This window comes from Mobula hypostoma, chromosome 11, assembly GCF_963921235.1.
Source record: "Mobula hypostoma chromosome 11, sMobHyp1.1, whole genome shotgun sequence".
Taxonomy (NCBI): Eukaryota; Metazoa; Chordata; class Chondrichthyes; order Myliobatiformes; family Myliobatidae; genus Mobula; species Mobula hypostoma.
The window spans coordinates 86,476,631-86,500,212 of record NC_086107.1 but is presented as its reverse complement, the minus strand read 5'-3'; the positions used below and the strand labels follow the sequence as shown (position 1 = coordinate 86,500,212).

The 23,582-nt window shown below is 44.5% G+C and overlaps 4 protein-coding genes across 4 annotated transcripts; 2 read left to right on the top strand and 2 right to left on the bottom strand.

The window, feature by feature from the left end:
- Positions 1-10,324: 10,324 nt before the first annotated feature.
- LOC134353903 (late histone H2A.2.2) lies at positions 10,325-10,838 on the bottom strand. Its single transcript, XM_063062421.1, has one exon. The coding sequence runs from the start codon at positions 10,836-10,838 to the stop codon at positions 10,449-10,451; it is 390 nt and encodes a 129-aa protein (XP_062918491.1). The 3' UTR covers positions 10,325-10,448.
- A 4,417-nt stretch (positions 10,839-15,255) lies between these two features.
- On the top strand, positions 15,256-16,280 carry LOC134353908 (histone H2B 7-like). Its single transcript, XM_063062425.1, has one exon. The coding sequence runs from the start codon at positions 15,256-15,258 to the stop codon at positions 15,619-15,621; it is 366 nt and encodes a 121-aa protein (XP_062918495.1). The 3' UTR covers positions 15,622-16,280.
- Positions 16,281-16,951: 671 nt separating this feature from the next.
- LOC134353487 (uncharacterized) lies at positions 16,952-21,280 on the bottom strand. The gene is made up of 4 exons (XM_063061491.1): positions 20,804-21,280; positions 19,791-19,936; positions 19,247-19,531; positions 16,952-17,372 (listed from the first exon to the last, which is right to left on the bottom strand). Exons 1-4 carry the CDS (start codon positions 21,183-21,185, stop codon positions 16,971-16,973), a joined length of 1,215 nt encoding a protein of 404 aa, XP_062917561.1. The 5' UTR covers positions 21,186-21,280; the 3' UTR covers positions 16,952-16,970.
- LOC134353907 (histone H2B 7-like) lies at positions 19,140-20,276 on the top strand. Its single transcript, XM_063062424.1, has one exon. It carries the CDS (start codon positions 19,148-19,150, stop codon positions 19,511-19,513), a length of 366 nt encoding a protein of 121 aa, XP_062918494.1. The 5' UTR covers positions 19,140-19,147; the 3' UTR covers positions 19,514-20,276.
- Positions 21,281-23,582: the final 2,302 nt, after the last annotated feature.

Here is a 23,582-nt window from a genome sequence, read left to right as displayed (position 1 = left end):
ATTGGCCAAAGTCGGCTTGACTTCCTTATCGAGAAGTCTTACCTGTTGGAAATTTTTGAGAAAGTAACAGGCAGGATAGACGATGAAGAGTCACAGAATATTGTTTACTTGGATTTTCAAAAGGCCTTTGTCGAGGCGCCACACATGATACTGCTTAACAAGATAAGAGCCCATGATATTACAGGAAAGGTACTAGCATGGATAATAGGTTAGCTGACTGGCAGGAGGTAAAGAATGGGAATAAAGGGGGCCTTTTTTTGGCTTAGCTAGTGGTGTCCGCAGGGGTCACTTCTTTTCAACTTGTACATCAATGAGCTGGATGATGGAATTGGTGACTTTGTGGCCAGGTTTGCAGAAAATACAAAGATAGGTGGAGGAGTAGGTAATGTTGAGGAAACAGGGAGTCTGAAGAATGTCTTAGACAGATTAGGAGAGTGGGCAAAGAATGTCTGGTGGAATACTGTGTAGAAAAGTGTATGATCATGAACTTTAGTAGAAGGAATAAAGGAATAGACTATTTTCTGAATGGGAAAAAAAATTCAGATATCAGAGGTGCAAAGGAAGTTCTCAGGCAGGATTCCCTACAGATTGACTTGCAGATTGAGTCAGTGGTAAGGCAGGCAAATGCAATGTTAGCATTTTGAGAAGACTGGAATAGAAAAGCAAAGATGCTAAAAGAATAGAATAGAATAGAATACCTTTATTGTCATTGTTGTGGAGCAATGAAACACAGTTTAGCAGCATGACAAAGAATATATCCATAAAATAAACTCTAAAACCTCAGGAGTGCAGTCCAAAATTAATAATATATGGATGGGGGGGTAGGACTATTGCACACCTGCCATTCCTGGAAGTGTGATGTATTTAGCTGCCGCCGTCTTAGGAGGGGGCAGCTAAATGCTAAGATGCTAAGATACTAAGGCTTTATAAGGCATTGGTCACATCACACTGTGAACAGTTGTGGGCCCATTTTCTAAGAAAAGATGTGCTGGCATTGAAGAGTGTCCACTGGAGGTTTATGAGAATGATTCTAGGAATGAAGTGTTAATGTATGAGGAGGGTTTGATGGCTCTGGGCTTGTTCTCGCTGATGTTTAGAAAAATGAGGGGGCATCTCATTGAAACCTATTGAATATTGAAAGGCCTGCATAGTGTGGACATGGAGAGGATTTTTCCTGTAGTCGGGGAGTCTGGAACCAGAGGACACAGTCTCAGATTACAAGGATGTCTCCTTAGAACAGAAATGAGGGCACAGCCTCAAAATACAAGGACATCCCTTTGGAATAGAGACAAGGGGGAATTTCTTTATCAGAAAGTGGTGAATCTCTGGAATTCATTTGTACAGATGGCTTTGGAAGCCAAATCAATGGGGATATTTGAAGGAGAGGTTGATTGCTTCCTGATTAGTAAGGGCGTCAAATGTTATGGGGAGATGCACTCAAACTACGGTTCTGCACAGCAGCATGCTTCCGTTCTTGGAGCTTGCCGACCGGCTGCGTTTCGATATGTCCAGGTTCAGCCTGGTTGGGGACCTTCAGGGCTTTGCACAGCCCTGTGGAGATGAACTCTCACTGGTGTCGTGAATTGAAGCATAGCAGGAGCCAGAAAATCGAAGAGAATCAGAGCAGCTGTCAGAGGGCTCTGCACTCTGTAATTAATTGACCACTCTGTCTCTTGATGGTGAGGGAGAGTTTGCTGCCAATTCTCGAGTTGAAGAACTCGAAATATAAAGCGATGCTTCAGACAGACTACGACATTGAAATAGCAACTGTTGTCTCCTCTCTCGCTGTGGAAGGAGTGATTTCCATCCCTCCCTTGTTCATCAGAGAGGGTGCCTGTGGGATGTCAAAATGTTGAAGTGAACACATAGTTTTTGATGAACTGTACACCATTGTCTCTCCTTGGGGGCTTTGCCATTGCTTACATTGTGTGTGGAGGGGATTTATGCTAGAATAAGTGTGTGCTTTAAGCTAGAATGAGTGGTGGGATGGTTCTTGATGCTGCTTGTGCGTGGCAGTGGGGACAGTGGCTTTGGTGTTCTTATGTTTTTTCTGTCATTCATTCTTTGGGAATTAGAGGATGTCTGCAGTGAGTAAGAATTTCAGGTTGTATATAGTATACATTGGCTGATATTAAATGGAACCATTGAATGAGGGTTGGAGGGACAGTAAATCAGCCATGATTGATTGGCAGAGCATATTCATTGGGCTAAATAACCTAATCATGCCCCTATCTTCTAAGCTCACAAATGAAATCTCTGACCACAGTGCCTTTCTCTTCAGAAAATACAGATGAGAACAATACATTTCGGTCCACATCCCCTGATCTTAAAAACTGGCTGACACTTTGGTCCCTAATACTGGGTGTTTACAGGTCTGTGTGCTCACTGCAGTGTGAAGAGTTTTATGGGTCTATGTCCTTGTGTTGAAGAACTTGCTGTTGTTACATTCTTTATCCTTGTAGTGCACAACTGACTGTCTCTGCACAGTGTAGTGTGGAATGGTTTCATTGATTCCTGTCAATTGTTGTTTTGTATGGCACTTCTAATTGAAGTGTGGCCGGGAAGGGCAGATGTGAGTCTATCCATTCAGGAGCCAGGGTTGGATCGATCTTCATCTGGTATCTCGTCCAAAGCCATTCCAAGATGGTGGCCCCGAGTTGTCATCACCTGATAGAGTCCATGAAACACACAGGCCTCCACACAACATCAACGTGTTGATCCAGGTCATGCAGGATTCCTGTCAGTACAATATTCAAAGATGCAACTCATCAAAGTATCCAACTCTGAAATTCTTCTTCTCTAGGTAGCATGAAACCACAAAGAAAAGAAAGGCAGCACGATCACCAACCCCCAAGCTCCCCCTTCCCAAACAAAACAATGAACAAAAACAGAACAGGTACATCAACACCCAAATCCCTTCTCTGCACACACAAAAAAGAAAAAGATCAGGTGAAGAACACAGGATATAAAAAACTATAAGACGGGAAAAATCTACAGTCCAAGTCCACATCCAAAATGCAGAAAACCTGGGCAACACTCTCTGGCAGAGTGACAGGCTCTCCCCTCTCTGATTCAGAGTAATCAAAAGCCAGGCAGCCAACACTCACTCTTCACAATCACAAAGAATGGGCAAGAAAGTGGCAAATGAAATACAACATTTTGAAATGCATGGTCATTCACTTTGATAGTAGAAATAAATGTGCAGACTATTTTCTAAATGGGGAAAAAACCCAAAACTCTGAGATCTAAAGCGACTTGGGAGTCCTCATGCAGAACACCCTAAAGGTTAACTTGCCAGTTGAGTCTGTGGTGAGGAAGGCAAATGCAGTGTTAGCATTCACTTCAAGAGGTCTAGCATACAAGAGTAGGATGTGCTGCTGCAGCCTTATAAGGCACTGGTGAAGCTGCACCTTGAGTATTGTAAACAGTTTTGAGCTTCTCATCTAAGAAAAGATGCGCTGGCATTGGAGAGGGTTCAGAGGATGTTCACAAGGATAATTCTGGGAATGAAAGGGTTATCATACAAGGAATGTTCGATAGCTCTGGGTCTGTGTTCACTGAAATTTGGAAAGATTTGGTGGGGATCTCACTGAAACCTTTCAAAGGTTGAAAGGCCTAGACAGTGTAGATGTGGAAAGAGAGTTGTCCATGGTTTGGAGTCTAGGAGAAGAGGGCACAGCCTTAGGATAGAGGGGTGTCCATTTAAAACAGAGATATGGAGAAATTTCTTCAGCTAGAGGGTGATGAATTTGTGGAACTTGTTACCATAGGCAGCTATAGAACAGATCATTGGGTGTATTTAAAACAGATATTGATAGGTTCTTGATTGGAAATGGCATCAAAGGTTAGGGGAGAATGCCAAGGAGTGGTGCTAAGGAGGGGAGAAAAGGATCGGCCGTGATTGAATGGCATAGCAGACTTGATGGGCCAAATGACCTAATTCTGCTCCTGTCTCTTATGGTCTAATATGCAAATACCCTGAGCTGAACCAGGAAAGAACACGAGACAATTTTTTTAAAAAATAATATTTGTTTACAGTTGTTTGTCACTTTGTAAAGCCCGGTTCTGTGGGTGTGCAGGTGATTGTGTGACTGAAACAAAATCATAGAACAGTACAGCACAGGAATCGGCCATTCGACCCACAACGTTGTGCCAAAAGCATATCAAAAAACTAATCCCTTTTACCTGCACAAAGTCCATATCCCTCTATCTTCCTTACATCCATGTGCCTATCCAAACATCTCTTAAAGGCCTCTAATGTACAAACGTATTTGTCTCTACCACCGTACCAGGCAGCACATGCCAGGCATCCCCAATTCTCTGAGTAAATAACTTACCCCTCATATCCTCTTTGAACCTACCCCCTCTCACCTTCAATGTGTGCCCTCTGGTATTAGACATTTCAACCCTGGGAAACAGATACTCTCTGTCTGCTCTATCTGTGCCTCTCATAATCTTGAAAACGCTCCATCAGATCTCCTTCAACCCGCAGCGCTGCAAAGAAAACAACCCAAGTTTATCCAGCCTCCTGTGATAGCACGTTCCCTCTAAACCAGGCAGCATCTTGGTAAACCTCTTCTGCACCCTCTCCAAAACCTCAACTTCCTTCTTATACGGTGGTGACCAGAACAGTATGCAATACTCCAGATGTGGTCCTAACTAGAGGTTTATAAAGTTGCAACATAACTTCTTGCCTCCAGCTTGAATAAGCCCCTTCAACCATTACTCTGTCTTCTATGGGCAAATCAGTTCTGAATCCAAACAGCCAATTCACTGTGGATCTCATGCATCTTAATCTTCCAGATTAGCCTCCCTTCAGAGATTTAGTCAAACGCCTTCCTAAAATCCATGTACACAACATCCATTGTTCTACCATCATTAATCTCTCTCGTCACCTTGTTATAAAACTCATTCAAATTGGTAAGGCAGGATCTGACATGCTCAAAAGCCATGCTGGCTCTCCCTAATTAGGCCATAGGTTTCTAACTGGTCATATATCCCATCACTAAGAATTTTCTCCAGCAATTTTCCTGCAACTGATATGAGACTCACCAGTCTATAGGTCCCAGGATTTTCAATTGTTCCCTTCTTAAAGGAAGGTACAACATTAGCCACTTACCAATCCCCTGGGACCTTGCCTGTGCCTAGAGAGGATGTGAAGACAAATCCTGAAAATACTGGAAATAATCACCAGATGTAGCATGTTCTGTGAGTGTTTCAGCTTTTTCAATTTTTGTTTTAGATTTCCAGTATTTTTTTTTGATGTTCAGATTTCTACGACTGGTTGTCATTGCAGTACAGTGTTGATGAGGTTTATCGGACAGAGTTACAGTGTAATACTGGGATTGTCCAGTTCTGGGCCATCTGTGTTGTGTTTTCTTAAATCTCTGTCCTTATATTAGAGAGTGGCTTGTTAGAAACATAGAAAACCTACAGCACAATATAGACCTTTCGGCCCACAAAGCTGTGTTGAACATGTCCCTACCTTAGAAATTACCCAGGGTTACCCATAGCCCTCTATTTTTCTGAGCTCCATGTACCTGTTCAGGAGTCTGTTAAAAGACCCTGTCATATCTGCCTCCACCACTGTCGCCGGCAGCCCATTCCATGCATTCTCTGCATAAAAAATTTACCCCTGACATCTACTCTGTACCTACTTCCAAGCATCTTAAAACTGTACCCTCTTGTTCTGACCATTTCAGCCCTGGGAAAAAGCCTCTGACTATCCACACAATCAATGCCTCTCATCATCTTATACACTTCTATCAGGTCATCTCTCATCCTCCGTCACTCCCAAGGAAAAAAGGCCGAGTTCACTCAACCTATTCTCATAAGGCATGCTTCCCAATCCAGGCAACATCCTTGTAAATCTCCTCTGCACCCTTTCTATGGTTCCCACATCCTTCCTGTAGTGAGGCAACCAGAAGTGAGCACAGTACTCCAAGTGGGGTCTGAACAGGGTCCTATAAAGCTGCAGCATTACCTCTTGGCTCCTAAACTCAATCCTACGATTGATGAAGTCCAATGCACGGTATGATTTCTTAACCACAGAGTCAACCTACGCAGCAGCTTTTAGTGTCCTATGTTCTCGGACCCTAAGACCCCTCTGATCCTCCACACTGCCAAGAGTCTTACCATTAGTACTATATTCGGCCATCATTTTTGACCTACCAAAATGAACCACCTCACACTTATCTGGGTTGAACTCTATCTGCCACTGCTCAGCCCATTTTTGAGTCCTATCAATGTCCTGCTGTAACCTCTGACAGCCCTCCACACTATCCACAACACCCCCAACCTTTGTGTCATCAGCAAATTTTCTAACCATCCCTCCACTTCCTCAGCCAGGTCATTTATAAAAATCACAAAGCGTAGGGGTCCCAGAACAGATCCCTGAGGCACATCACTGGTCACTGACCTCCATGCAGAATATGACCCGTCTACAACCACTCTTTGCCTTCTGTGTGCAATCCAGGTCTGGATCAACAAAGCAATGTCCCCTTGGATCCCATGCCTCCTTACTTTCTCAATAAGCCTTGCATGGGGTACCTTGTCAAATGCCTTGCTAAAATCCATATACACTACATCTACTGCTCTACCTTCATCAACGTGTTTGGTCACATCCTCAAAAAATTTAATCAGGCTCTTACGGGACAACTTGCCTTTCACAAAGCCATGCTGACTATTCCTAATCATATTATGCCTCTCCAAATGTTGATAAATCCTACCTCTCAGGATCTTCTCCATCAACTTACTGAAGTAAGACTCACTGGTCTATAATTTCCTGGGCTACCTCTACTCCCATTCTTGAATAAGGGAACAACATCTGGAACCCTCCAATCCTCTAGAACCTCTCCCATCCCCATTGATGATGCAAAAGATCATTGCCAGAGGCTCAGCAATCTCCTTCCTCACCTCCCATAGTAGCCTGGGGTATATCTCATCCGGTTCCGGTGACATAGCCAAATTGATGCTTTCCAAATCCTCTTTCTTAATGTCTATATGCTCAAGCTTTTCAGTCCACTGTAAGTCATCCCTACAATTGCCAAGATCCCTTTCCGTAGTGAATACTGAAGCAAAGTATTCATTAAGTACCTCCGCTATCTCCTCTGGTTCCATACACACTTTTCCACTGTCACACTTGATTGGTCCTATTCTTTCATGCTTTATCCTCTTGCTGTTCACATACTTGTGGAATTCTTTGGGGTTTTCCTTATTCCTGTCCACCAAGGCTTTCTCATGGCCCTTTCTGGCTCTCCTAGTTTCTTTCTTAAGCTCCTTCCTGCTAGCCTTATAATCTTCTAGATCTCTATCATTACCTAGTTTTTTGAACCTTTCGTAAGCTCTTCTTTTCTTGTTGACTAGATTTACAACAGCCTTTTTACATCACGGTTCCTGTACCCTACTATCCTTTCCTTGTGTCATTGGAACGTACGTATGCAGAACTCCATGCAAATATCCCCTGAACATTTGCCACATTTCTTCCATACATTTCCCTGAGAAAAATCTGTTCCCAATTTATGCTTCCAAGTTCCTGCCTGATAGCCTCATATTTCCACTTACTCCAATTAAATGCTTTCCTAACGTCTGTTCCTATCCCTCTCCAATGCCATGGTAAAGGACATAGAATTGTGATCACTATCTCCAAAATGCTCTCCCACTGAGAGATCTGACACCTGACCAGGTTCATTTCCTAATACCAGATCAAGTGCATCCTCTCATCTTGTAGGTTTATCTACATATTGTGTCAAGAAACCTTCCTGAACACACCTAAGAAACTCCACCCCATCTAAACCCCTCACTCTCGGGACATGCCAATCGATATTTGGGAAATTAAAATCTCCCACCACGACAACTCTGTTATTATTACACCTTTCCAGAATCTAATGTTGTACTGGTCTGTGTCCTCACTGGCTGGTGTTGTGCTTAAGATACAGTGCCGGTATTTTTACAGAAGTGTGTCCTTATTAAACAAACAGAAATTGTCCATTCTGGACTTTAAACATGGGTGGGAGGTGACGGGAGGGATTTGGGGCCACAAGGGGCCATTTGACCCATCCAGTCTGTGCTACTTCCTTGTACAACTATCCCATCAGTCCTGTTCCCCACTCACTCCCCACAACTCTGCAGATTATTGTTCCTGAAGTCAAGTTCCTCGTTGAACATCCTGACTGGTTGCTTACACCACTCCTGCTGGCAGAGACTCCCAGATGAGAAACACACTCAGAAAAACACAAGACAATAGGAGCAGGGGTTCCCACCTGGCACCTCACCCCTGCCCCACCATTCAATGTGATCATGGATGATCTGCCCCAGGCCTCAGCTCCTGTTCTGTGCCAGTTCCACATCACCCTCATATCCCTGGTCTTTCCAAAATGTATCTCTCTCCTCATTAAATCCCTCCAGTGATCCATCCTCCTTAGAGAACTTCAAACATCCCTCACCCTTTGCAAGACATTCCTACGCAACAGCTTAAATTACCTCTCCCTGACCTTGTAACTGTGTCCTCTCAGTCCAGCTTATCACTCTGGGGCAAACATCTCAACATCTCGAAGACAACATGCCTAAGGGGCATTGTGTGATTCAGGAAGGTCACTCTGCACTTTTCTAAACCCTAAAGGACTTGGGTCTGATTTCTCTGGAACTTTATAATAGGACAACTTTCTCATCCCTGGAACTGTACTGTTGAATCCATTTGAGTGATCTGTTCTTCAGTAAGGAGACCAGAACTGTCCCCTGTACTCCAGTGTGACCTCAACAATTCCCTGTAAAACACAAAAATAATTCCCTATATCTAATCTCCGAACCAACTTTAGTAAAGACCAATGTACCTTTTCCCTCTGCCTGGTGATCTAGATGATGAAGCTCATGTCATGTCTAAGATGATCCTCCTCACTATCTTCACATCTGCAGATCTTTGTGTCATTTGTAAACTTGCTGATCGCACCAGCTACATTAACATCCAAGTTGTTGATGCCTACCACAAACAGAAAGGGTCTTAGCACCAATCCGTGTGACACACCAGTGGTCTCAGACTACCAGTGAGAAGAATTACTCTCCACCACTACCCTCTGCTTCCCATAAGCCAAGCTGATTTTAGATCCAGTTCGCCACCTCACCCCACTATTGAGCTCTGACTATTTAGACCAAACTCCCATGCCTGAAATTCTAAAGTTCTCATGGCAGTCTATGTAAACAACACTGCCCTCATCAATATACATATTTTCCACTTCGAAACATCAGTGCGTGGGGTACCAGATTCAGTGGGCAGCACAGGAGAGCCCCTAGGTCTGGAACAGATAGCTTTCCAGTGTGACGAATACGGGCCTGTGGTGAAAGCCCATCAGTGTCAGTAACTCCCTCCGGAGGAGGAAATCTGCCGTCCGTTCGCCAGCCTCTGTGTGACTCCAGGTCACAGTGGTGTGACGGACTCTGAAAGTCACTCCAGGAGGACTGGAGATCGGGAGACATTGCTATCCCTGCTGGCGATGGCCACAGTCCGGGAAAGAATAAAACCATTCACTGGAAGGTCAGGTGTAAGGCCAATCAGCCCACACTGGACAATACCGGTTGTTCAGACCCATCATCGTCGCCTCATAGCCACGTACGTCCAGACTTCCCATGTCTGGATCAGAATGTGGTTTCTGGGCGGGTTGTGTTTGGCTTCAGCCAGCCACTATGATTGCTCCCTTCAATCTACCATTCAAAAAGTTAGATGAAGGTAAAATTTCCATGTCTCTGTGGTGTACATAGTTCGGTCATTTCACTTTGAACAGTACTTTGCCCGCATGAAAAAGTAGTTCAGGGCTGCATGTGGTAACACGGATATACTCTGATAATAATTTTTACTTTGAGCATTAAACGTAATTCACACAGTCTATATTAATAAAGTATATCTCGGGATTAATAAGGTATATCTATCTGTCTATCTCTTATAAGCGGATCAGGGTCATGTGATCCTATTCACAAACTTATAGATGTATATAAAAATTAGTTTCGTACAGTTCTATAAAATTTATTTTCCTCTTGGCGGGCTTTACAAATTTCATAATTTTAGCAGTCTGGCCGTTAGTTTTAGCGCTTGTCTTGTTGCCTGTTCATTGGTGAAAAAGGGCGCTCTCTGATCGGGCATTTCCTCTGAGAATTAGGAAATCCTTAATGAGTTTAGGCAAATTACTGTCAATCAAGCACTGCTCTGCAGTCATCCAGGAGGTAGGGCGACTGCCAAAAAAAGATCGGGACTGGGCCGGAGGCCGGGTTCAGAGAGAGCGCTCTATGTTGTAATTTTCAGCGGAGGAAAAGAGCTTTAGACTGAGTTTAATACGCTACGAGTGACGCGCAGATCGAAAACAGCCGGAGTCACCCCAGTCTTTATCAGCCCTTTCCGTAGACAATATGGGTGGCTCTGAAAAGAGCCTTTGGGTTTTTTAAACTGACGCTTTACTTATTTATTTCCCCTTGGGGTTGGTGGGTCCGCCGCTTTTTTTGGGCAAAAGCACGGCCTGGATATTGGGCAGCACCCCGCCCTGAGCGATGGTCACTCCTCCCAGCAGCTTGTTGAGCTCCTCGTCGTTGCGGACGGCCAGCTGCAGGTGTCTGGGGATGATGCGCGTCTTCTTGTTGTCTCGGGCCGCGTTGCCGGCCAACTCGAGAATTTCAGCCGTCAGATACTCGAGCACAGCAGCCAGATAGACCGGGGCTCCGGCACCCACCCGCTCAGCATAATTACCCTTTCTCAGGAGTCTATGAACTCGGCCCACCGGGAACTGCAGTCCGGCGCGGGACGAGCGAGACTTGGGTTTGCTCTTAGCCTTACCACCTTTTCCTCGTCCACTCATTTTCACGCACTTCTAAACAGAGAATGAAAAAAATTGTTCCGCATTCGGCCTTTTTATAGCTTCCGGGGGATTGCGGAAGGGCACTTACGATTGGTGGGAAAGCAAGCTCTCCAATTGGTGATTTGGAAAAACCCAATCAGCGAGTTGTCCGATTCTCCAATCACCAGACGGCAGCGGGAGAAGCGCGCAAAATAACCGTCACTATCCAAAAGGGCCTGAAATTTGAAAAGCCTGCCAAGGAAAAAAATTAAGCTGTAGTCCAAAAAAAAGCAATTAGCAATATCTGTGTGAGCATAGACTGCCTACATGGCCAGTCATTTTCTGTCCGCACGGAATGTGAATTAATTATATCATAACTGTCTCTGGGAATGTATCTGTCTTTGTGAAAATACATCACATCGAAGGGTCTCTTCACAAACTATGGTGGAAGCACAGAAACAGCGATATGAGAGTTAATTTATTCTTATACAGATTCAGGGCACTTAGGAAACAGTATAGTAGAGTAATTGAGAGGCATTACTTCATAACTCGAATACAAACAACAGCAAACACAAAAATCCTATTCAATTTCATTCATTGTCACCGAAAGGTTCACTGGGGCAAGTGTTTGAAGATGGAGACAAACTAATGGCGAAGAAGGGGAAGTTCCGTGTTAGTGCAGTGTGCAGTAACACTAGAATTTCAGCAGGTCGTGGGACAGCTAGTTGTCATCAACATAATTCTGATAAACATTATCTCCTAAGATAGAAATATTGAAGCAGTTGCAGAAAAGTATTGTGGAAATATTAAGATAAATCTCTCGTGGAAAGATGGAGCCATTGGGGTTTCAGCATCCTTTGGAAATGTACTTGGAGCTGGTGTACTTGTTCACCTTCTTTGTCCCTTCAAACACGGTGCACCTGGCAAGCTCCCTAAGCAGCAAAAGGTGCCTGGCAGTCTGGATCTCCCAGGATGTGACAGTAATCCACTTCTTGTAATGGTCCGGTTTGGAAGCCTCGCCACTAATGTGCTCGAAAATCTTTTCCACAAATGGACTCATGATGCTCATGATATTGGAGGAGATAGCTGTGTCTCCAAAGCCCAAACATCCTTTCTAACACAGTGCGACCAGAATGGCATGCAATACTCCAGATGTGGCCAAACCAGAGGTTTATAAAGTTGCAACATAACCTCTTTCCTTTTGAATTCAATGCCTCATCTAATAAAAGCGAGCATTCTTAACCACATTACTGACCTGTGCAGCCACTTTCAAGGAGCAATATACTTGGATGCCAAGATCTCTCGGCTCAGCAATGCTGTTACTGATCTTCTGTTAACAGTATACTGTCTCCTTGCATTGGTTCTACTGGGGTAAAAAAAAACCTCACATTTAATAGGTTAAAATCTGTCTGCCATTTCTCAGCTCATATCTGCAACTGATCTATAGTGTGCTGTATTCTTTGCCAGTCTTCTACAGTATCCAGAACTCCAGCAATCTTGGTATCATCCACAAATTTACTAACCCATCCTTCTACATTTCATGCAGGCCATTTATATACATCACAAACAGCAGAGGTCACAGCACAGATCCCTGCAAAACTCCACTAATTACAGACCTCCAGCTCGAATAGGTCCCTTCAACCATGACCCTCTGTCTTCTATGGGCAAGTCAATTCTGATTCCAAACAGACAATTCGCAGCAGATCCCATGCATCTTAATCTTCTGGATTCATCTCCCATGAGGGACTTTGTCAAACGCCTATGTCCATGTACTCAATATTCAGTGCCTTACCCTCATCAATCTCTCTCGTTGCCCTGTCAAAAGTCAAGTTGGTATGACACAGCCTGACATGCTCAAAGCTATGCTGGCTCTCCCCAGCTAGGCCATGGGGTTCCCAAATGTTCATATATCCTATCCCTAACAGGTTTTTCCGGCAATTTTCCAACAACTGAAGTGAGACTCATCAGTCTATAGTTCCCAGGATTTTCTATTGTTCCCTTCTTAAATAGAGGTACAACATTAGATACTCACCAGTCCTCCAGGATCTCACCTGTGCCGAGCGAAGACATGAAAATAATCCTGGAAATGCTGGAAGTAATTACCAGATGTAGTGTGTTATGTTAGTGTTTCAGCATTTTCAATTTCTGTTTTAGATTTTCAATATTTGTTGATTTTTTTAATGTTCATATTTCTACAACTGGTTGTAGTAAAGACCTATGTCCTACAGTATGATACTGATGATGTTTATCAGACAGAGTTACAGTGTAATACTGGGACTGCCCAGCTCTGGGCCATCAGTGTTCTGTTTTCTTAAATCTCTATCCTTGTATTAAAGAGTGGTGTGTCGTATTGGTCTGTGTCCTCACTGACTGGTGCTGTGCTCTGGCAGCCCAGTGTGTTTGGAATACAGTGCCAGTGTCTAAACAGAAGTGTGTCCTTATTTAACAAACTAAGATTGTCCATTTTGCACTTTAAACATGGGTGGGATGTGACGCAAGGGAATATATGGCCACAAGAGACCATTTGACCCATCCAGTCTGTGCTATCACCTTGTACAACAGTCATTTCAGTCCTGTGCCCCAATCTGCAGGTTATTTCCCCTGCAGGACCCCACAGACAGAGTCCCAGATGAGAACCACACTCAGAGGAACTCAAGACAACAGGAGCAGGAGTTTCCACCTGGCACCTCACCCCTTTCCCACCATTCGATATGATCATGGATGATCTGTCCCAGGCCTCAGCTCCTCTTCTATACCAGTTGCACATCACCCTCATATCCCTGGTCTTTCCAAAATGTATCTTTCTCCTCTTTAAATTCCTCCAGTGATCCATCCTCCAAGTTTTCCTCACCCTTTGCAAGACTTTCCTACACCTCAACTTTAAATGACCACTCCCTCATCTTGTAACTGTGTCCCATCATTCCAGCTTCTCCCACTGGTAGAAACACCACAACATCTCCCTGTCAACATGCCTAAGGGACCTTGTGAGATTCAAGAAAGTCACTCCTCACGTTTCTAAACTCTAAAGGACTTGGATCTGATTTCTCTGGTATTTTATAACAGGACAACTCTCTTATCCCTGGAACTGTCCTGTTGAATCCATTTGAGTGATCTGTTCTTCAGTATGGTGACCAGAACTGTCCCCAGTACTCCAGTGTGACCGCAACAATTCCCTGTAAAACACAAAAATAATTCCCTATTTCTAATCTCCAAACCACCTTTAATAAAGACCAATGTACCATTTCCCTCTTGCTAGACAAGATTAAATTCCATGTCATTCCTCTGCCTGGTGGTCCAGATGATGAAGATCATGTCATGTCTAAGACAATCCTCCTCACTATCTCCACATCTGCAGATTTTTATGTCATTTGTAAACATGCTGATCGCACCAACTACATTAACATCCAAGTTGTTGATGCCTACCACAAACAGAAAGGATCCTAGCCCCAATCCATGTGACGTACCGCACCACTGGTCACAAACTTACAGTGAGAAGAACAACTCTCCGCCACTACCCTGTGCCTCCCATAAGCCAAGATGCTTTTAGATCCAGTTTGCACTTCACTTTGTATCTCATGGGTTCTGATGGTTTGGGCCAGACTCACATGCCTAAAATGCCAAAGGCCTCAAAGAAGTCTGTGTAAACAACACTGCCCTCATCAGCATACTTACTTTCAACTTCAAAACAGTTTAGTGTGTGGGGTCCCAAATGCAGTGGAATACGTTGGAATAAACAGTTAGTCCATTGTGGTGAGTAGTGGTCTGTGGTGAAAACCTATCAGGGTCAGTAATACCCTCTTGGGAGGAAATCTGCCGTCCTTTCGCCAGCCTCTGTGCAACTCCAGGCACAGTGGTGTGCCAGGCCCTTCTCTGCCCTCTGAAATGGGTTAGGAAGTCACTCCAGAACAGAAGGACTGGGCATTGGGAGACATTGGTATCCCTGTTGGCAATGCCCACACACCTTGAAAGAATTAACCAATCCCAGGACAGAGCAAGGCCTTTCAGCCCACACGGGATAACACAGGTTGTTCAGACCATCCCCTCCGTCGGCTCACACCCATGTAGGTTCAGACTCGCCGTGTGTAGATCAGAATTTTCACAATTTAGTTCTCATTAACTCGGTCTGAGATCCGCAGCCTCCTCAGTTCCAAGAAGAAATGAAATGATTCTCAGCGGCAGCGCATTTCGCCTTCGCTTCCACCAGCGGCGCCGGACTCTGGGCGGGTTGAGATTGGCAACAGCCAGCCACCATAATTACTCCCTTCATTCTTCCATTCAAAGCGTCAGATGAATATAATAATTTTCATACGTCCAAACTAACCAATGACAAACTTTGTTTTCCCGAATTCTTCATTAGCATAGGGTGGAACTACACTGCCTACTTATTCGGCACTCTGAGCGACTTCCGCTATTTCTGGGTCGGTTACTGACTGAAGAAATGCCTGATCAGCCCAAAGCTCCCAAGAAAGGCGCCAAGAAAGCCGTGTCCAAAGCCAAGGGCACCAAGAAGCGCCGGAGGTCGAGGAGGGAGACCTACTCCATCTACGTCTACAAGGTGATGAAGCAGGTTCACCCCGACACCGGCATCTCCTCCAAGGCCATGACCATCATGAACTCGTTCGTGAACGATATTTTCGAGCGCATCGCGGGCGAGGCTTCCCGTCTGGCCCATTACAACAAGCGGTCGACCATCACCTCTCGGGAGATCCAGACCGCCGTGCGCCTGCTGCTGCCCGGGGAGCTGGCCAAGCACGCCGTGTCGGAAGGGACAAAGGCGGTCACCAAGTACACCAGCTCCAAGTGAAGCTCCATAAACCAGTGACTAAACAAACGAAAACAACGGCTCTTTTAAGAGCCACTCACTCTATCGCTGAAAGAGTTGCTCCAATATTTCAGCAGTGAATACTAACTAACCTTCCCTTGCAGATTTTCAGTTTAGAAATAACTATAATTGATGGTAATCAAGGTTTGCAATCCATCTGCCCGTTTTAATCCCGGGCGCTCTCTCACTACCCATTGTACTGTCACGGAGCATTTTCCCTTTCTGTTATCAGCTTGTTTCGGTCTTCAGACATGCACACACAACCATACATAAAGTTTTTTGCTATTACTAATGCGGTTTATCGCCAACAGTTAGCTGTGCTGGAAACTTTCCTGAGTCTTATTTGTACTTGTGATTCAGTATAGGGTTCACGGTTTTTTCACATCGCAATCTCGGCCCTAATCGTACGTTATGAACAGCGAACCGTCCACAGCTGATGCGTTTTAAATTAAAACAAAATCCTGTCCTGTTCTATGTTTCCGTATTTGTACTGATCGATGATTAAAATGAAAATTGAATTCAGTCACTCTCATATCGGAATACTGTACTAACATTCGGCGACTCTGCTGGTTGTTAATGTGAATTAATTGTGGGGTTTTTTTTGTTATTTTGCACATTGGTTGTAGTCAGTCTTTGTTGGGTGGTTTATGTGCCTTTGTTTTGTGGGTATCTGCAAGAAGAATTTCAAGATTGTGTATAGTGTACATAATTTGGTAATTTTTGTTTGAAACATTACTTGGCTCGCAGGAAAGACAAGTTCAGGATTGTAAGTGGTGACACGGATGTACTCTGATAATAAATTTTACTTACATTTTAATTCAGTCTATATTATAAGTGGATCAGGATCGAGGAGTCCTCACAAATATATGTACATAAAAATTTATGTTCGGACTGTTATATAGTTATTTTCCTCCTGGGTGACTTTACAAATTTCGCAATTTTAGTGCTGCGGCAGTTAGTTTTGGCGCTTCTCCTGTTGCTTGTTCATTGGCGAATAAGGATGTCCTCTGAAAACTGGGAAATCCCTAATGAGATTAGGCAATTTACCGCCAATCAAGCACCACTCTGCAGTCATCCAGGTGGCAGGGAAAAAAACATTAATTTCCGATAAATACGGAACTAGGACGGAAGCCAGGTTCAGAGAGAGCGCCCTGTCTGCAGATTAATATTGTTTTCAGGGGAGGAAAAGCACTTTAGACTGAGTTAATTACGCTACGATTGACGCACAGATCGAAAACAGCCGGAGTCACCCCATTCTTTATCAGCCCTTTCCACAGACAATATGGGTGGCTCTGAAAAGAGCCTTTGGGTTTTTTAACTGACGTTTCACTTTATTTCCCCTTGGGGTTGGTGGGTCCGCCGCTTTTTTTGGGCAAAAGCACGGCCTGGATATTGGGCAGCACCCCGCCCTGAGCGATGGTAACTCCTCCCAGCAGCTTGTTGAGCTCCTCGTCGTTGCGGACGGCCAGCTGCAGGTGTCTGGGGATGATGCGCGTCTTCTTGTTGTCTCGGGCCGCGTTGCCGGCCAACTCGAGAATTTCAGCCGTCAGATACTCGAGCACAGCAGCCAGATAGACCGGGGCTCCGGCACCCACCCGCTCAGCATAATTACCCTTTCTCAGGAGTCTATGAACTCGGCCCACCGGGAACTGCAGTCCGGCGCGGGACGAGCGAGACTTGGGTTTGCTCTTAGCCTTACCACCTTTTCCCCGTCCACTCATTTTCACGCACTTCTATACAAAGAATGAGAAAACTGTTCCGCATTCGCCCTTTTTATAGCTTCCAGAGGATTACGGAAGAGCACTTACGATTGGTGGTGCAGCACTTTCTCCAATTGGTGATTTGTAATAACCCAATCAGCGAGCTGTCCAATTCTCCAATCATCAGCCGACAGCAAGAGAAGCGCGCAAAATAACTGTCACTATCCAAAAGGACCTGAAATTTGAAAAGCCCGCCAAGGAAAAATAGAATCTATTGTCCAAAAAAAATGCAATGCGCAATTTCTGTCTGAGCATAAACTGCCCATATAGTACGTAGAACATAGAAAACCTTACAGACCCTTTGGCCCACAAAGCTGTGCCGGACATGTCCTTACCTTAGAACTACCTAGGCTTACAGATAGCCCTCTATTTTCCTAAGCTCCAGGAGTCTCTTAAAAGACCCTATCGTTAGCACCTCCACCACCGTCGCCGGCAGCCTATTCCATGCGTAAGAACTCTCTGCGTAAAAAAAAACTTACCCCTGACATCTCCTCTGTACCTACTTCCAAGCACCTTAAAACCGTGCCGTCTTGTGTTAGCCATTTCAGCCCTGGGGTGTTCCCTGATCTTGCTGTCCTCATCCATCTACCACGGTGAACTTTTACCATCAAATAAATGTTCCCAAATAATTCATAATCATCCTTTATATAAAATACTTCACAACATGGCTTTATTTAGTTAGGGGCAGCTAAAGGAACATATTCACTTTACAAAGGGAGAGGGAGAAGCTAAAGGGGGAAAATGGACAGGGGGGAACAGTTACCATGAGTCTGAGCCTACGGAGCAAAATGGACAGTTGATATCTTGGATTGAGGGATGTACCCTGACCAGGCGTGTTTCTCTAGCGCTTTTGTGTGTTGCTCCAAATTTCCAGCATCTGCAGTCTCTTGGCCTCTCTGCACGGAATGTGAATTAATTCTATTACAACTGTCTCTGGGAATGTGTCCCTCTTCACAAACCGTGAGTTTATTTGTTCTTATACTGATTCAGGACACTTGAGAGGCATTACTTCGTAACTCGAACATGAACAAAAAGCAAGCACACAAAATCCTATTCAACTTCATCCATTGTCATATACAATTATTTAAATGGTAAATGATTGCAGCATGAGGCTGTGCCAAAGAACTTGTGACTCAAGGTCACAGTGGTGTAACGGACCCTGTTCGGCTCTGAAATAAACTAGAAAGTCAATCCAGAAGGACTGGAGATTGGGAAACATTGGTATCCCTGCTGGTGATACCCACACACCAGCAAAAGATTAAAACCAATCCCAGGAATGTCTAGTACAGAGCAAGAATATTCAGCCCGCACGGGACAACACCGGTTGTTCAGACCAACCCCTTGGTCGGCTCACAACCAAGTATGTTCAGACTTCCGGGTGTGGATCAGAATATAATAATTTTCACATTGCTGTTGTAAATAGCTCTGTCAGATCTGACATCTGCAGCCGCCACTGCTTCTAGAAAAGAAGCAATGATTCTCAGCGGCAGCTTCTCCTGCCTCAGCTTCCACCAGCCGTAGCAGTCTCCGGGCGGGTTGTGATTGACTATGACCAGATACCATGATTGGTCACTTCATACTTCCTTTCAAAGGGTTAGAAGAACGTAATAAATTCCATACTTCCAAACTAACCAATCGGAAACGGTTTTACATGAATCCCTTATTAGCATAAGGCGGGGCCACACTGCCCATTTAATCCGCACTCCGAGTGAGTTCCGCTATTTCTGGGTCGGTTACTGACTGAAGAAATGCCTGATCAGCCCAAAGCTCCCAAGAAAGGCGCCAAGAAAGCCGTGTCCAAAGCCAAGGGCACCAAGAAGCGCAGGAGGTCGAGGAGGGAGACCTACTCCATCTACGTCTACAAGGTGATGAAGCAGGTTCACCCCGACACCGGCATCTCCTCCAAGGCCATGACCATCATGAACTCGTTCGTGAACGATATTTTCGAGCGCATCGCGGGCGAGGCTTCCCGTCTGGCCCATTACAACAAGCGGTCGACCATCACCTCTCGGGAGATCCAGACCGCCGTGCGCCTGCTGCTGCCCGGGGAGCTGGCCAAGCACGCCGTGTCGGAAGGGACAAAGGCGGTCACCAAGTACACCAGCTCCAAGTGAAGCTCCATAAACCAGTGACTAAACAAACGAAAACAACGGCTCTTTTAAGAGCCACTCTCTATCGCTGAAAGAGTTGCTCCAATATTTCAGCAGTGAATAATAACTAACCTTTCCTTGCAGATTTTCAGTTTAGAAGTAATTATAATTTATAGCGATCAAGGTTTGCAATCCATCTGCCTGTTTTAATCCCGGGATCTCCCACTACCCATTGTACTGTCACGGAGCATTTTCCCTTTCTGTTATCAGCTTGTTTCGGTCTTCAGATATGCACACAAACCTTTACACAAAGTGCATCGTCGTGAGGTAGATATTTGCCGTTACTGATGCTGTTTATCAGCAACAGTTGGCTGTGCTGGGACTGTCCTGAGTCACATCGCAATCCCGGCCCTGATCGTACTTCAACAGCGAACCCTCCATAACCTCCTGCGTTTTAAATTAAAACAAAATCCTGTCATGTTCTATGATTCAGTATTTGTGCCGATCGGTAATTAAAAGGAAAATTGAATTCACAGTTACTCTCATATCGGAGAATTAGCTTAAGACGACTCTGCGGGTCGCGTTCTATTAATTATTTGTTTTTTTTAAATTATTTGCGCGATTTCTCCTCTTGCGGATTAGTTGTTCATCGGTCTTTGTTATGTGTGTTTTTTCGTGGATTCAATTGTCTTTGTTTTGTGGGTTTCTGCAAGAAGAATTTCAAGGCTGTATATTGTCTACACAGTTTGATAATTTTACTTTGAACACTAAACTTAATTCACACAGTCTATTATAAATGGATCGGATCATGTGGCCACATTCACAAATCGTATAATACAAATACACTTTCGGACTGTTCTAGAAAATCAGCTTTCTCTTGGCGAACGTTACAAATTTCACAATTTTAGTGGTCTGGCCGTTAGTTTTGGCGCTTGTCTTGCTCCCTGTTCATTGGGCGCTCTCTGACCGGCCATTTCCGCTGAGAATTAGGAAATCCCTAATCAAATTTGGCAATTTAATACCAATCAAGCACCGCTCTACAGTCATCCAGAAGGCAGAGGCGACAGCAGGAAAAAACTATTAATTTTCGATAAAATTGGGTACTGGGATGGAAGGGGTAGAGAGAAAGAGCGAGAGCGCTCTGTGCGCAAATAAATGTAGTTATTTTGGGGGAAGGAAAAGCGCTTTAGCCTGAGACTTTAATACGGAAACAGCCGAGTCACCCCAGTCATTATCAGCCCTTTCCGTAGACAATATGGGTGGCTCTGAAAAGAGCCTTTGGGTTTTTTAAACTAACACTTCACCCCTATTTGCCCTTGGGGTTGGTGGTTGCACTGCTTTTTTTGGGCAACAGCACGGCCTGGATATTGGGCAGCACCCCGCCCTGAGCGATGGTCACTCCTCCCAGCAGCTTGTTGAGCTCCTCGTCGTTGCGGACGGCCAGCTGCAGGTGTCTGGGGATGATGCGCGTCTTCTTGTTGTCTCGGGCCGCGTTGCCGGCCAACTCGAGAATTTCAGCCGTCAGATACTCGAGCACAGCAGCCAGATAGACCGGGGCTCCGGCACCCACCCGCTCAGCATAATTACCCTTCCTCAGGAGTCTATGAACACGGCCCACCGGGAACTGCAGTCCGGCCCGGGACGAGCGAGACTTGGGTTTGCTCTTAGCCTTACCACCTTTCCCTCGTCCACTCATTTTCACACACTTCTAAACAGAGAATGAAAAAAACTGTTCCGCATTCGGCCTTTTTATAACTTTCGGGAGGATTGGGGAAGGGCATTTACGATTGGTGGTGCAGCGCTTTCTCCAATTGGTGATTTGGAGAAACCCAATCAGCGAGCTGTCCAATTCTCCAATCATCAGACGGCAGCGGGAGAAGCGCGCAAAATAACCGTCACTATCCAAAAGTACCTGTCATTTGAAAAACCCGCCAAGGAAAAAGTAAAATTAAACTATTGTCCTAAAAAAATCAATTAGCAATATGTGTGTGAGCATAGACTGCCCACATGCCTAGTTATTTCCTGTCCGCACGGAATGTGAATTAATTCTATCATAACTGTCTCTGGGAATGTATCCCTCTTTGTGAAAACACATCACATCATTGAAGGGTCTCTTCACAAGCTGTGGTGGAAGCACAAAAACAGCCATATGAGAGTTAATTTATTCTTATACAGATTCAGGGCGCTTAGGAAACAGTATAGTGGAGTAATTGAGAGGCAATTACTTCATAACTCAGACGAGCTCACAAAGACCCTGTTCAACTTCATCCATTGTCAATAGAAGGTTTAGTGGGAGATTTGTTTGAAGATGGAGGCAAACTAACAGCGAAGTGGAAGGGGTGTGCAGAAACACTAGAATTTCACCAGGCCGGGGTGGGAGGGGGGCTAATTGTTATCAACATAATCCTTATAAATAGGTCTTCTAAATATACTATAACAGACAGCAACAAACTCAGTGGATCAAATTATAAGCATGTTTATTACTTGCAAGGGAAGTCTGCCTCTATATGTTAGGTCATAGGTAGGTAGCTTCAATCTTACGACTAAAAACAGATTTTTATACATTTACAGAGTCCAGTAATTCATCAATTTCATGTGTTTGAGGTCATTCCATCCCTTATTTGCATTCCTGCCCCATCTCAACTCCGTTTTTCAGTCTGAGATCACACAGGTGCCATTTTGTCACATTAGAAAGTTATAATTTCATAAAGATGTCAGAGTTACAGATATAGTTCAACAACACAGATCTTCACAGCAGTCAGCACTGTTCTGTGCCCTTACAGTACTTTACAACAGCCAGCAACATACTTCAATGAAACACAGATGGCACTGTACTGTAAGGACACAGATTTCTACGACAGCAGCATACTGTAAGGACACATACATATACAACCAGTTGTACAAAAAGGTGAAAATTTAAAATTAAATATGCAGACACTGCAAGACAGGATGGTGGCTAATGTTGTATTCTTATCTAAGAGCTGCATCAGCAAGGCAGGGAACTACAGGCCAGTGAATCTAACAAAAGTGTTACAAAATATTCTTGCTGAAAGGGTGGTAGTGGAAGCTTATTATTCAGAATGGAGACCTCTAACCAGTGGGTCATAGGGATCGGTGTCATCTGTCAACTACATTATCAATTTGTCTGACAACGTTGTTATCATTGTTAGTGAGTTTGACAATGACAGCAACATTGGTGAAGTGGTCAGTGAATATTGTTTAAGTTTACAATGGGAGTGAGCTGAATTGGGGGATTAGACGAAAGAATGGCAGATGGATGTTAACGTGGACAAGTATGAGGTGTTGCGTGATGACAGGGAAGGACTATGGAGAGTGTTGCAGAACAGAAAAACCAAGGTACATTGTTAACTGAAAGTGATGGCACTGGTTATCAGAATGGTGAAGGCAGATGTTTGACCTGCTGCCTTCATTGGTGAAGACATTGATTACAGTATAGTTGGGACATCCTGTCGCAACTGTACAAGTTGAGGTGATACCGCAATATATTGTTCACAGTTCTGGTCACCCAGCTCCAAGAAGAATGTCATTAATTTGCAAAGAGTGCAGAGAAGATACACGGAGATATCATTGGCTTGGAGGGTTTGAATTATCAGCAGAAGCTTGGCCAGGCTGGGACACCTTTATTAATCCTAGAGAGCAGGAAGGTATAAATAAAGGCATCTGTTAGTCTTGCAAGACCATGGATTTGCACCTGGAAAGTCTTCACTCTCCAGGGCGCAGGCCTGGGCAAGGTTGTATGGAAGACCAGCAGTTGCCCATGCTGCAAGTCTCCCCTCTCCACGACACCAGTGTTGTCTAAGGGAAGGGCATTAGGACCCATACAGCTTGGCACCAGTGTTGTTGCAGAGCAATGGGTGATTAAGTGCCTTGCTCAAGGACACAACACGTTGCCTCGGCTGGGACTCGAACTCACGACTTTCAGGTCGCCAGTCCAATACCTTAACCACTTAGCCACGTGCCCACTAGGAAGGAAGGTATAGAGGTTTATAAAATAATGAGGTGAATAGATTAGATGGATGGTCATAGACTTTTTCCCAGAATAGGGAATCTAAAACAACTTTAAGGTGAAGGG